The 15,512-nt window shown below is 45.6% G+C and overlaps 2 protein-coding genes across 2 annotated transcripts; one reads left to right on the top strand and one right to left on the bottom strand.

Moving 5' to 3' along the window:
- Positions 1 to 9,838: 9,838 nt before the first annotated feature.
- LOC133785771 (uncharacterized) lies at positions 9,839 to 10,219 on the bottom strand. The gene has a single exon (XM_062224987.1). The coding sequence runs from the start codon at positions 10,217 to 10,219 to the stop codon at positions 9,839 to 9,841; it is 381 nt and encodes a 126-aa protein (XP_062080971.1).
- Positions 10,220 to 10,575: 356 nt separating this feature from the next.
- Positions 10,576 to 11,504, top strand: LOC133785770 (uncharacterized). Its single transcript, XM_062224986.1, has 2 exons — positions 10,576 to 10,932; positions 11,067 to 11,504. Exons 1-2 carry the CDS (start codon positions 10,576 to 10,578, stop codon positions 11,502 to 11,504), a joined length of 795 nt encoding a protein of 264 aa, XP_062080970.1.
- The last annotated feature ends 4,008 nt before the right edge of the window (positions 11,505 to 15,512 follow it).

Below are 15,512 nucleotides of genomic sequence, written 5' to 3'. Positions count from 1 at the left end.
TCTGACCTTGGTGTAAAAGTAGCGAGTGATCTTCTGCTGATAATGGGCGAGCTGGAGTTGCGAATCCTCTCGCCTTTCATCAACTAGGTCTAGGGAATGGCATAGGAGCTCATGGTTCCGACCTTGGTCGTAGGACTGGACTCTATGCGACAGAACCTTAACTTCCACGGGGAGGACTGCTTCACTCCCGAAGGTTAGGGAGAAAGGAGTATGACCCGTAGGAGTCTGATGCGAGGTCCGGTATGCCCATAGGACCTGGGGGAGCTGTTCCGGCCAGACTCCCTTTGCTTCATCTAATCTTTTCTTGAGGCTCACCTTTAGAGTCTTGTTGACAGCCTCGACCTGGCCGTTCGCCTGAGGATAGGCCACGGAAGAGAAGCTTTTCACAATTCCATGCCTGTCACAGAACTCAGTGAACAGGTCGCTGTTGAACTGAGTGCCGTTATCGGAGATGATCTTCTTGGGCAGGTCGAAGCGACAGATGATGCTTTTAATCACGAAGTCAAGCACCTTTTTAGACGTGATTGTTGCCAACGGCTCTGCCTCGGCCCACTTAGTGAAGTAGTCGATGGCGACCACGGCGTAACGGACCCCACCCTTTCCAGTGGGTAGGGTGCCCGCTAAGTCTATTCCCCAAATGGCAAACGGCCAAGGGGCCGAAATCATTTTTAGCTCGACTGGAGGAGATCGGGCAACTGCAGCGAATCGCTGGCACTTGTCGCACTTTTTCACATATGAGATCGAGTCTTTGGACAGAGTCGGCCAGTAATAACCTTGCCTGAGAACCTTTAAGGCCAAGCTTTGCCCCCCAGTGTGGTCCCCGTAGAATCCTTCGTGAATTTCCTGCAAGATGGCCTTCGCTTCACTTGGAAGAACGCACCGGAGGAGCGGTAAAGAGTGCCCACGTCGGTACAACACTCCATCGACTGTCGTATATCTCGGAGCTTGATATAGGACTCGCCGCGCATCGTTACGTCCCTCAAGCAGCTTGCCCTCAACGAGATATTCAAGAATGGGGGTTATCCAGGTCGACCTGGCGTCGATCATCTCGACCTCTGCCCGATATCCTTCTATACTTGGTTTTTCCAAGAATTCTATTGGCACCAGCCCCAGTATCTCTGTCTCTCCCGAGGTGGCGAGCTTGGCAAGAGCATCTACATTGGTGTTTTGTTCTCGAGGTATCTGTTCGATCGATCCTCGCCCAAATGCGGACAGCTCGGCTTTTACCTTCGTCAGATAGGCGGCCATCTTGGGTCCTCGTGCCTGATACTCGCCCAAGACCTGGTTAACCACGAGCTGGGAGTCACTGAAGCACTGGACGGAGCTCTCCTTTAATTCCCTGGCTATCCTTAGGTCGGCCAGCAAAGCTTCGTATTCTGCCTCGTTGTTGGAGGCCTTGAACCCGAACCTTAGCGCCGAGTGGAACCTATGTCCCTCGGGGGATATCAGAATGATTCCGGCCCCGGAGCCGTTTTCGTTGGATGAACCATCTACAAAGATCTTCCACAATGATTGGGGCGAGGTGAGCTGAGATGAGTCCTCCGCTGGATTCTCCTGGAATCCCGTGCATTCTGCCACAAAGTCGGCCAAGGCCTGGCTTTTTATGGCAGTTCGTGGGGTATAGAAAATCTCAAACTGACTGAATTCGACCGCCCACTTTAATAAACGTCCCGATGCTTCAGGCTTTTGCAAAACCTGCCTTAGAGGTTGATCGGTCATGACGTGTACCGAGTGAGATTGGAAGTACGGCCTGAGCTTTCGCGAGGCCGTAATTAGGCAGAACACCAATTTTTCCATCAGCGGGTAGGTATCGTGATTCTGCCCCGAGGAGTCTCTTGCTGATGTAGTAGACTGGCTTCTGAGCTTGGTCCTCTTCTCGTACCAGTACGACACTAGCTGCATCCTGAGTGACAGCTAGGTAGAGAAAAAGAGGCTCGCCAGCCTTGGGCTTGGATAGCACAGGCGGTTCAGCCAGATGCACCTTCAGGTCGAGGAATGCGCTTTCGCACTCTACTGTCCAGTCAAACTTCTTGTTTCCTCGGAGCAGGTTGTAGAAGGGCAAACACTTATCGGTTGACTTGGAAATAAATCGGTTCAGTGCGGCCACTCTCCCTGTCAAGCCCTGGACATCTTTTCGCGACCTAGGCGAAGGAAGCTCGAGCAGTGACCTGATCTTGTCGGGGTTTGCTTCGATTCCTCAGGTATTAACTATGAACCCCAGGAATTTCCCGGATGCGACACCAAAAGTGCATTTCTGGGGATTGAGCCTCATGCCATATTCTCGTAGTATGTTAAAACATTCTTCCAGGTCGGAAACATGGTTGTCGGCAGTCTTTGACTTGACAAGCATGTCATCAACGTACACTTCCATGTTTTTTCCGATCTGGTCCGCAAACATTCTATTTACTAGCCTTTGGTAGGTAGCCCCGGCGTTCTTCAGACCGAACGGCATGACCTTGTAGCAATAGACATTAGTCGGGGTCATGAAGCTGGTGTGTTCCTGGTCCGCCGGATTCATCGCGATCTGATTGTAGCCTGAGTACGCGTCCATAAAGGACATGAGCTCGTGCCCCGCCGTGGCATCCGCCAGCTGATCGATCCTTGGCAATGGAAAACAATCCTTGGGGCAGGCCTTATTCAGGTCGGAGAAGTCAATGCAAGTCCGCCATTTCCCGTTGGGCTTTGGAACTAGCACGAGATTGGCGACCCAAATTGGAAATTTGGCTTCACGGATAAAGCCACATTTTTTGAGTCGGGTCACTTCTTCTTCTAGGGCTTCAGCTCGGGTTGTTCCTAAACGTCTTTGCTTCTGAGACTTGGCAGGAACGCTTTTATCCAGGTGGAGCGTGTGCATGATGACACTCCGGCTGATCCCTACCATGTCCTCGTGCGACCATGCGAATACATCTAAATTAGCCCGGAGAAACATAATCAACTCCGTCTTCCTCTTGTTACAGAGGTTTTTCCCGAGCTTGACCATCCGTGATGGATCTTGTGGATCAAGGTTCACCTCCTCGAGCTCCTCAATAGCCTGGAGCTCGGATCTGTCTTCGCCTACTCGGGGGTCAATGTCTTCACCCAAGGCGACCTTTTCCTCTTCGGCGCTCTGAGGTTTTTCAATCTCAGGATCCACCAAGGGTTCCTGAGATTCCTCTTCGCCCTGAATGGCCATTGCCAGCTGCCCGGGTTTAGACTTTCCCTTCATGGAAATGCTGTAGCATTCCCTGGCCGCGAGCTGATCGCCCTTGATGGTGCAGATTCCTATTGAAGTAGGGAATTTCATGGCGAGGTGTCGAATGGAAGTGATAGCCTTGAAAGCTATGAGCGTAGGTCGGCCCAAAATGGCGTTGTAGGCAGCGGAGCAGTCAATGACCACGAACTCAAGTAGTTTAGAGACTGTCCGAGACTCTTCTCCTAGGGTGATCACCAGCTCGATCGTCCCTATCGCTGTCGATCCTTCTCCCGAAAAACCATACAGCATCATGGAGGTTGCCTTTAGATCGACGACAGTCAGACCCATCTTCTCTAAGGAGGATCGGAATAAAAGGTTCACCGAACTCCCGTTGCCTATCAGCACCCTTCTTACTTTCCGGTTGGCGAGCTGGACTGCTACAACCAAGGGATCATTGTGAGGGAGCTGGACATGGCCTGCATCTTCCTCCGTAAAAGTGATCGGTTGCTTCTCTAATCGTTGCTGTTTTGACTGACGCTGCTCCAGGACAAACTCCACCCCGTTGTGGGCTTTTAGTTCATTCACGTATCTCTTCTGGGCGCCTCTGCTCGTGCCAGCCATATGCGGACCTCCAGAGATGGTGGATATCTCTCCTCCGACCACGGGAGGAGGGACGTCCTGATCTATCCGAGACCCGGGCTGACTGGCTGGGGCTTCCGGAGCAGGTCGACTTGCTGGAACCCTGTTCTGTGAGTATTGAGCCAAGGGGCCGGCTCGGATGAGAGTCTCTATTTCATCTTTGAGATGCCTGCAATCTTCGGTATTGTGTCCGACATCGTTATGAAAACGGCAGAATTTGGAAGTGTCTCTCTTTCCCTTGTGGTGTTTCAATGGTTCCGGCCTCTTCCAGGGGACCCGAGTAGAGTTGGCCAGGAAAATACTTTCCCTTGACTGGGTGAGTTCGGTATATGTCGCGAACACGGGCTTGAACTTGTCTACAGACTTATTCTTCTTTTGGTCATGATGATTGTTTTTGCCATTCCCCTTTCTTTTGCCTCCACCGGGCTGGTTGTTCTGTGTGACGTCTGGGGTCGCTACCACGACCTCCGTCCCCACTCCAGCGGGCTGCTCGGGAACCTGGCTGGTTCCTGCGGCTGAGGCTTCAGCTTCTTCCAAGCTTATCCATTCTTGGGCCCTATTAAGGAATTCGTTGACCGAACTGACTCCCTTCTTTTGTATATCCTTCCAGAGATCTCCTCCGACAAGGATTTCGGCTCTCATAGCCATGAGCTTGGAGCTTTCATCCGCGCCCCTAGCTCGGGCAGTGAAGTTCGCGAATCTGCTCAGGTAGGCCTTCAGCGTCTCACCGGGCTGCTGTCTCACATTGGCCAGGGAGTCAGCCTGAACACAGGCGGCCTGGGAGGCGCGGAATGCCCTTTTGAAGTCAGCTGAGAAGGTCTTCCAGGAGCTGATTGACTGTCTTTTACTTTGCTTGAACCACTGTCTGGAAGGTCCGGTCAGTGTGGAAGGGAAGATCAAGCATCTCAGCTCCGGGCCAATGTTATGAGCCATCATTAGGGTGTTGAACATCCCTAAATGGTCCGACGGATCTCTGTCCCCGTTGAACTTTGATAAGTGAGGCATACGAAAACCAGATGGGTATGCCGTCACTGCTATGTTGGGGGCGAAGAGTTCCATCTCGTCTCCCGAATCATATTCATCTTTTTCCTTTTCTGACAGGAGCTTCCTCATCAGTTCCTCCATCTGAGTTAGGCGCTCGAGGGTTTGGTCCTGAGATCCTTGGTTATTCTGGGGCTGTTCAACAGCACCGAATCCATTGTACATATTAGGTGGGTTATTGTCCCTCCTATCTTGAGATAGGTTGTTTGGGACGTTCCCTCCGTTACGTACTTCGGATCGCCCCCCCCCCCCCCCCCGAGCGAGCCTGACTACCATCTCTAGCTTGATCCTCTCTGTGAGAGTTGAGGTGATCTCGAAGGTCGCCTCCCTGGGTGGTCTGGTGGCTTTGTGCCGAACTTAGTCGCTGACGTAGGTCTCCTCCAGAGAGATCACTCCGGCGACTGCCGGTCCAATGACTCCTGCTGGATAGGCTTAGAGTCTGTCTTTGGCGGTGACGACCCGAGCTTTCTTCCGGCGCCCCGCTATGCCGGGAAGGTCCCGCTGATGGTGGGTTTCTCCTACTACTCCCATAAGCTGGGATGTCCCGGACGGGCCGAGGAGGAGACGGATATCTAATCGGAGATGGAGGATGCCTGACTGGAGAGGCGATCCTGGTTCCGTCTGGACAGATCAAATTTGGTGGGGGCCTTTCGGCCCTGCCAACTTGCTGGTCCCGCGCCGGGCGATCTGGATGAGGCGCAGGACGGTCTTCGGGGACGGGCTAACGTCGTGGGCCCTCCCCGGATCTCCTCCGGGAATTTCCTCGAGCTCTCCCAGGCGTCCTCGAGGATGGTTGAGAGCTAGGAGTCGACGTCCTAACCGAACGGCTGTATTGCTGTTGTCCGGTCCCAGGCATTTCCCCGAGGTTTGCATCTCGATGGTGTGATGAAGGGGTGGAGTTGGCTACTGGAAGTCTATCCGAACGGCTATGCCTGGACCGATTACCCCGGCGAGACTTAGGAGCCTCACCTTGCCTCTCTCCAACGTTAACGTTGGTTGTGAGAGGGGGTAATCGGGCCAGGATATCCTGGATTTGCCGACTAGCAGTTGCTAACTGGCTCCTCAGCTGAGCGTTCTCCATCTCCACCGCAGTATAATAACACGGGTTCGGATTAGGTGGCCGGGGCGCCGAACTACCAGTATCGTCTTGGCCCGCCGGCTGCTTTCCTGGCCGCTGCTGGACTTCAGGAATTTGTTCATCAGGGATGGCGGTATGATGAGCCTCCTGCCCATCATGTTGTTCTGTCTCGTTGCCATGCCTGGATCGAGTAGTCACCATAGTTAGATGTTTGTAGCAGCACTAATCGAACTTGCTCTCAATGAAAGCACCAAACTGTTGACGCTGTTCTTCGCCAACAGGTAATTAAGAGAAAGAGAGAAGAGGATTAGTGCCAAATATAGAACCGTAATAGATATAAGATCTTAGTGAATGAAATAGGTGACTCGAGACACGTTTTTAAGTGGTTCAAAGGTTAAAATCCTTCTACTCCACTAGTCAATATTATTGATATATTCTGGGTATTTGGTTACAAAGTATATCTCTCCAGAGACTATTTGTTCCAACCCTTATCAACTCCCAGGGTCTCCATATTTATAGGAGAAGGCACCTGGAAGTTGGTAAGGAGATCATCCCGTGACCTTCTTATTTGTCATATCAACTCTGTGACATTCATGATTAATTCCTAAACCTGACACATAAGTATGGTCAAATCGATAGATAAGAAGAAAATGGGCCGCACGGCCCAACCCAGCCGTGGGTGTCTGAACACGCACGTTCCTGCAGCGTGTCCGAGAAGTCAGGGAGATATCGGACACGTGATGTCAGATATATGCACGTTTATCTTGCGTGTGTTGACTTTACAAGGGGTCATGGCCTCCATATCTAGCTCGTACCACGAGCTGTGCATCTGACCCGACCTTCGGCCTTTCGATTCCTTGCTCCAGTCTTGGGAGTCTTGGCGAGTCCTTGAGGATTCCTCGAACTAAGGGGGTACGACCTCAGGACAGGATCTCTGACCTGGGGGATGCTTATGGACTAACCATGATCAGTCCGAAGCTCGGCCTGCTAATCAGCCTGTGGGAAAATCAGGGCGTACAGTATATTATGATTTTTTGCTTTTCATGAATCATAAATTCTTTTTTCTTTTGTTGTGACCCTTTTTTATCATATACATATATGGTTACATATCCATATGAATATATGACATCTCGGTTTTGCAACTTTTGAGATCTAATTTCCACTTTTTTTTATTATTAAACATATATATACTCATATGTTTAGAAATATATCACTTGCTTTAGAAAGCCTACAATTAGGCAGCAAGCCAAATAAGCAAATAAGAAAATTGTTTTAGACGATTTCTTCTCGTTGGCTTTAACTTAGAATATCACTAAGTTGAGTCTTTTAATCCAACATATTTATCTAAAACAAAGTAAGTTTAGACAATAATATTTAGAAACGATTTTACAAATGTAATTATACTGAATTTCTTCAAATTGGCAGGATAACTACATTTAATTTAACTTTTTTACGATTTATTATATCCTTCAGGATATATCTCACTTTTGGAGACCTTTTGTGACTTATAAAGTCTAGGTCAAAGTGGACCATGAAGAACATAAAAAATCAATTTTGATTTTTAGGGAAATTTAACCAGCATAATGACATGAATAAATCATATTTTCTTCTTTCTTCCTTGTCTATATCTCACCTTTGGAGACCTTTTGTGGCTTATAAAGCCTAGGTTAAAGTGAACCAAGGACAAAAGAAGAGAATCATGGGAGAAAAAAAGATGCTTGAAAAACTGAGAATAAAATAGGGGCACACCCTAATACTTACTTTGTAGAGCTCCCTCAAGAATGAAAACTTAACTTGCTATGTTTCTCTCCTCTTTTTTTTATTGTAATCTCTCTCAAAATTTTGTCAAAGTTTTCTCCTCTCTATTTTTTTCTCCCCAGTGTCTGATTTATCTCCCCCTTTTATAGACTCTATTTTACGTTGAGTGGAAAAGAGAGTGGAGAATGTGAAGACTAGTGAGAGTGGAGAGTGAGAAGGTAGAGAGAAAAGTGGAGATATTTCTCTCCGCTGATTTGACTGATATCACCTCTCTCTTCTTTTTTTTTTCTTTTTTTTTTTGTAATAATATATTTAGTAATGTTTTTTTTTCGTTCAACAAGAGGGTTAAAGCTGAAAGGTTTTTTTTAATGGAACTTAGTCTTGAAATGACAAGTATCGTAAGGGTAACAAGATACTATAAAAGTTCCCCCTATATGGACTTAGGGGTGGTGCCGCCTCTCATGAGAATCGAGAGTTCATTCTCAAGAAAAGTCCATGAATGCATTTGTGCACATGGCTATTAATGGTGCAAAAATGAGCCATGAGGCTTCCAAAGTGAACATAGCAAAAGTGTGTATTATCACCGATTTGTTATCAAGGAATAGTAGTTCAATGCTTCGACAACCAGAATTTCAACAAACTTTGTGATAATTACACTAAGGTAAAATTCAAGTCGAAAGACATTTTAATTTATGCATTAATGCATTGGCTTCTATAGATAGTTGAATTATTTAATCAAGTGGGGGAATATTATATTATTCTATAATATAATGTTTGATTGATTAAATAAATGTTACAAACTATTTGTCACTAAAGAAGTGTCATTTAATCAAGTGAGAGAATGTTATATTATTTTACAAATAATATAATATTTTGATTAAATAAATTATGTTCAAATAATAGAGTGTGACAAATGTTATTTTGTCAGATGTAACATATATTGTGGAGTTACAATTTAAGAAATGATAATCATAATAAATTTTGTAACATATAGAGTGGAGTTATAATTCTTAAGAAATGACGATCATAAGTTTTGTAACTCTCACAAATATTCACCAATTTATGTGTAAAAGGAGTTACACATCTTGAATTTGATTTTCATTAGCTATAATATTATATAGTTGTTGTGTGCATATTTCTAACTCCCAAGGGAGTTTGGTGGAATTAGAAAATCAAATGGTGGATGAGAACTCTATAAATAGAAATCATCTTGCTCACTTAGATGTAATGTGTGAATGTGAAAAAACACACTACATAGATTAGAACACTTGTGATGACATGCTCATCTTTAGAATACTATGATGAGTATGAGAGAATGCTTGATATATCCTTTGAAGCATTTATAAAGAGTATTCCCAAAGTGTTCTTATGAGGGAGAAAATAACTTTTAGGACAAAACTTTTGAACCTTATTTAAACATTGTGTTGCTCTTGATATCTTTATCTCCTACCTCCTATTTTTATATTTATTTAAATAAATTATGTAATCTCTTTCATCTTTTTCATTAACTTATATAATATTATTTATTAATATTATATATTTTTTGTGTCATTTGTTATTGGAATCATTTCCTCTGTTAATATATTCCTAGCACTAACAGTCATGAATGGAGCATTCTCTCAAGCCAACATCAACCCAACGGCATTACCCCATATATATGTCGTGACTACCTCCAACCCAACTGCATACATTACCCCATTTAGTCGTGTGTCAACAGTGCCACGGCATATATGTTGTGCACTGTTCACACGGCAAAAGCCCTTTTTTTTAATATATATATATCATATCTTTTTTTAAAAGATAAATATATTTATATCCTATATATATATAAACATGTGAGTATTATTTGGGTCTATATTTTATGTTGGGTTTTTTAAATTATAAATACATATGTAATTTAATTTTCTAAATGAAATTTCAAATATTTCATAATTAATTTTTATATAATTTATTTTAATTTGTGTATGAAAATTCTTACTCTACACTATAAGAAAGTAAAATTAACATTGAAATTGATTAAAGATGCAAAAGATAATTAAAATATTACAAACTTACATTCTAATATTAAAATCAAACACACCAAACATAAAATTATAAACAACAATATATATATAGAACACAAGACAAACTAAGACATACTTCTAATAATTTTAAAAATCATTCCCGGTTCCGCCAAAATAGTCATAATATTGACTATAATCTTGTGAAGGATTATGAGATCGTTGATGTTCATCTTCATCTCCGACTCTTTGTTCTTCTTCATATTGAGATCCTTGGAACTGAGATGCTCGATATTGAGATCCTTCTCCTTGTTCTCCATGTTCGGATGTTTGTGCTCTTGATCTGTAAATTTTTCTCTTTTCGCTTTGAATAAATTGGCGAAACTCTGGATCAGATATAGAATTCAAATTCGTAAATAAATTTTTATTCTCTTCTCTCATTCTAGCCACATCAACCTTTTGTCTTAGAAGTTCATTTCTTTCAAAGTTACCATTTTCTATAACGTTAATAAGTTTTTGACTTTGATCCATTAATTTCTTAAGACAAAAATACGATGCTACAGGTATCTTTTCTTAAGACAAAATAATTTGAAATCTGAAGACAAAAATACGATGTGACGATACAATGCTATGGGTATCTTTTCTTAAGACAAAATAATTTGAAATCCAGAGACAAAAATACGATGTGACAATACAATGCTACAGGTATCTTTTCTTAAGACAAAATAATTTGAAATCTAAAGAAAAAAATACAATGTGATAATACAATGCTACGGTTATCTTTTCTTATCTTCAATAATTTGAAATCTGAAGATAGTCAATATCTACACTATAAAACATTGGCTTAATGTAGACCAACAACACATACAAATCAACGTGGATTAAAGATGAATTCTCGTTACGGTAGTTCATCTTATTTGGCGTCCTCTTCTTCTTCTTCAGATGATGATGGTGATTATTATGATGATCTAGAAAAGCAAGTGGTATGTCAAATTACTGCTGACAACAATTTTTGCATCGCTCAACACCAAAATAACGAAGGGTCACACAAGGGCTCAATTCCTGATCATATAGTAGTCAACCATGACCGAGAAAATGTTGATCGCAATCTCTTCAATGACTATTTTGTAGAGAAACCTCGATGTTCCGCCGAAGATTCCGAATGGGTCGTGCTTTATTCCTTCATATTTATGATGTTGTACAAAGTCATGACAATTACTTCGTCCAACGAAGAGATGGACTCGGTAAGCTTGGGTTATCGGGTCTACAAAAAGTAACAGTCATATTTCGAATGTTGGCATATGGTGTACTGGCAAATGCTATAGGAGAATCTACTGCTTTGAAAAGTTTGAAACGATTTTGTCATATTGTTATCAAGGTCTTTGGAACCCGCTATCTCCGATCACCTAACGATGATGATGTTGCAAGGCTACTACACATTGGTGAAAGTCGAGGTTTTCCAGGAATGTTGGGTAGTTTAGATTGTATGCATTGGAAATGGGAAAATTGTCCTACGACTTGGGGAGGACAATACGCTGGTCGTAGTGGATCTTCGACTATTATTCTTGAAGTTGTAGCTGATTATGATCTTTGGATATGGCATGCATATTTTGGTCTACCTGGATCTAATAATGATATTAACGTGTTGGAGGCGTCCCATCTTTTTGCTGATCTTGTTGCGGGTATTTCTCCACCTGCTAATTATTTCATTAAAGGGAAAGAGTATAATATGTGTTATTATTTAGCCGATGGTATATATCCAAAATGGTCTATTATTGTTCAAACCATTCGTGAGCCACTTGGCCCAAAGAAATAATTATTTGCTCGAAAACAAGAAGCATGTAGAAAAGATGTAGAACGTGCATTTGGAGTATTGCAATCAAGATTTGTCATTGTGGCAGGACCAGCGCGTCTATGGAATAAGAGGATATTACATGATATAATGACTTCATGTATTATTATGCGTAATATGATAATAGAAGATGAACACGACTTTAATGCACCTGTACACCCTAAATATCCACGGGTTATTAGCGAGCTGAGAAAGGGCATAATTATATCAGCCACGTGGAAGACACCTACCCGGAGCTGCTATTACAAGGCTCTACCTCTTTAGCTCGAGGAAGCCAAAGGTTTATTGCGATTATTAAGGCATCGGGTCAGCAGTGCGGATATCACGGGCTGAGACTACATCAAGCTCGGGGTACGAGCTTGAGTTGGCACCTCTGACCTTTTATAAATTCAACCACGCAATGTAAACGTGCATATATCAGACATCACGTGTCTGATCCATCCCTGAATTCTCAGACACGCAACATAAACGTGCGTGTTCAGGCATCCATGACTGGGTTGGGCCGTGTGGCCCATTATCCCCCTTACCTAGTGATTAGACCACACTTCATTGTCAGGTTTTAGGAATTAATCATGAATGTCACAGAAGTGACATGATGGGTAAGAAGGTCACAAGATGACCGCCTTTGCCAACACCCAGGTTCCCTCTCCCTATAAATATGGAGAGCCTGGGAGTTGCAAAGGGTTGGATTCTAATTTGTAAAGAAATACCCTGTAAAGAATATCAGAGAGATATCAATAATATTGACTGGTGGACTAGAAGGATTTTAACCTTTGAACCACCTAAAAAAGTATTCGAGTTATAATTTTACTTTGAGATCATTCATCTATTACGGTTCATTATTTAGCACTAATCCCTCTCCTTATTCTTATAATTATCTATTGCTGAAGAACCGCGTCAACAGTTTGGTGCTTTCATTGAGAGATGTTAGATTGGTGCTTTCGCAAATACCCAACCATGGTAGTCACTCGCTCAAGACATGGTAACGAGGCGGACCAACGTGATGGGCAGGAGGCCCACCATGCCGCCATGTTCGATGATCAGAACCTTGAGGTTCAGCAGCGGCCGGGCAAGCAGCCAATAGGCCAAGATGACACTGGAAGTTCGGCTCCCCGGCCGCCCAATCTGAACCCAAATTTTTACACGGCGGTAGAAATGGAAAATGCTCAGTTGAGGAGTCAGCTGGCAAAAGCAAACCAGCAGATTCAAGAGGTGTTGGCCCGACTACCCCCTCTTACAACTGACACTAACGTCGAAAAGAGGCAAGGCGAGACTCATAAGTCCTGCCGGGGCAATCGGTCCAGGCCCAGTCGGTCGGTCAGACCCCCAACATCAAATTCTACTCCCACGTCGCACCACCGTGAAACCACATTTGAGGAACTTCCTAGGGCCGAGCAGCAGTACAGCCGATCGGTCCGGACCTCAACTCCCAGCTTACTTCCGCCCTCGAGCGCACCCAGGAGGGCTCGAGGAAGCTCGCGAAGGAGATCTGGGGAGGGTTCGCAACGACAGCCCACCCCAGCCAGCCGTCCTGCACCCCGCTCAGGCTGCCGAGCACAGGACGCGGAGGATGGTAGAGCGGAGCGGCCGGAACCTAACTTGATCCGCCCTGACGGGACTAGGATCGCATCCCCAGTCAGGCATCCTCCTTCACCAATAAGATACCTGTCTCCTCCCCAGCCAGTCCGAGACATCCCAGCTCATGGGAGCAGTAGGAGAAATCCTCCTTCTGTCGAACCTTCCCATCGTAGCCGGGCGCCCAGAGAAGTCCCGGATCCTCATCCCCAGCGGCGGGCTTTGAGCTTCTCAAATGGGAGCTATTGGACCGGAAGTCGTCGAAGTGACCTCTCCAGCGAAGACCTGCGCCAACGCTTGAGCTCGGCGCAAAGTCCTCAAGCCGCCCCGAGGGGCGACCTCCAAGATTGTCTAAACTCTCAAAGAGGAGACCCAGTTGGAAACGGCAGCCGCGCTCGCCAAAGGGCAGACCTATCTGAAGTACGTGACAGTGGGAACGTCCCATATAACCTTTCTCAAGATAGGAGGGACAATAACCCACCTAATGCGTACAATGGATCCGGAGCTGTTGAACAGCCCCGGAATAACCAAGGAAGTCAGGACAAAACACTTGAGCGTCTGGCTCAGATGGAGGAGCTGATGAGGAAGCTCTTATCAGAAAAAGATGAGTATGATTCAGGAGATGAACTTGAGCTCTTCGCCCTCAGCGTAGCAACAACGGCTTCTCCACCTGGTTTCCGTATGCCGCACTTGTCCAAGTTCAACGGAGACAGGGACCCATCAAATCATCTGGGTATGTTCAACACCTTGATGATGGCCCACAACATTGGTCCCGAGCTGAGATGTTTAATATTTCCTTCCACCCTGACCGGGCCGGCCAGGCAATGGTTCAAACAGAGTAAGAAGCAATCAATCAGCTCGTGGAAAACCTTCTCTGCTGACTTCAAGAGAGCATTCCGAGCTTCTCAGGCTGCCCGCATCAAGGCCGATACCCTGGCGAACGTAAGGCAGTAGCCCGACGAGCCTCTGAAGGCTTACTTGAGCAGATTCACAAACGTCGCTGCTCGGGCCAGAGACGCAGATGACAGCTCCAAGCTCATGGCCTTGAGGACTGGGATCCTCGTCAGAGGCGGACTCTGGGAAGAAATACAAAGAAAGGGAGTCAGCACCGTAAATGAATTCCTAAATAGGGCCCAGGGATGAATCAACCTGGAGGAGGCGCGAGCATTAGCCGCAGGAACCAGCCAGGCCCCTGAACATCCCGCTGGAGTGGGAACGGACGTCGTGACAGCGACACAAACCGTTACACAGAATAACCAGTTTGGTGGAGGCAAGAGAAAGGGGAGCAGCGAGGGCAACCATCACGGCCCAAAGAAGAACAAGTCCATAAAAAATCTAAGCCAGTCTACGCGACTTATACCGAGCTCACCCACTCTAGGGAGAACATCCTCCTAGCAAATTCTGCTCGCCTCTCCTGGAAGAAGCCGGAACCGTTGAAGCACCAGAAGGGTAAGCGAGACCCTTCCAAGTTTTGTCGGTTCCACAACGACATTGGCCACAACACCGATGATTGTAGGCACCTGAAGGATGAGATAGAAGCTCACATCAGAGCCGGACCCTTGGCTCAATATGCACAGAATAGAGTTCCCGCCGGCCATCCAGCTCTGAAACCCCGATTAGTCAGCCCGGATCTAGGGTAGATCAAGACGTCTCTCCTCCTGTAATAGGAGGAGAGATCTCCACTATCTCCGGTGGTCCCCATCTGGCTGGCACGAGCAGGGGTGCCCAAAAGAGATACGTCAACGAACTCAAGGCTAATAATTGAGTGGAGTTCGTCCCTGAGTAGCATCTACCAAAGCAACAGCGATTGGAGAGGCAACCAATCATATTTACTGAAGAAGATACCAGCCACGTCCAGTTCCCTCATAACGACCCTCTGGTCGTAGCTGTTCAGCTCGCTAACCGGAGGGTTAGGAGAGTACTGGTCCATAATGGGAGCTCGGTAAACCTACTGTTCCGGTCCAAGCTGGAAAAAATGGGTTTGTTTGTCACCAAGCTGAAAGCCACCTCCATGATGCTATACGGATTCTCTGGAGAAGGATCGGTGGCAATAAGAACGATTAAGCTGGTGATCACCTTGGGAGAGGGACCTCAAACAGTCTCAAAACTCCTCGAATTTGTGGTCATCGATTGTCCCGCCGCGTACAATGCCATTTTGGGTCGATCTACACTAATAGCATTTGAAGCAATTACCTCCATCCACCACCTTGCACTGAAATTACCCTCTTCCTCAGGGATATGCACGGTCCGAGGTGACCAACTCGCTGCCAGGGAATGTTCTATGAAGGGAAAATTTAAACCCGGGCACTTGACGATGACCGTCCAGGACGGAAATGAGGAATCTCAGGAACTTGTGCCTAATCCTGAGATTGAAAAACCTCAAAATGCCGAAGGGGA

The sequence above is a fragment of the Humulus lupulus genome, chromosome 6 (genome assembly GCF_963169125.1).
Source record: "Humulus lupulus chromosome 6, drHumLupu1.1, whole genome shotgun sequence".
NCBI classification, from domain to species: Eukaryota; Viridiplantae; Streptophyta; class Magnoliopsida; order Rosales; family Cannabaceae; genus Humulus; species Humulus lupulus.
This window is presented reverse-complemented; position numbering and strand designations above follow the sequence as displayed.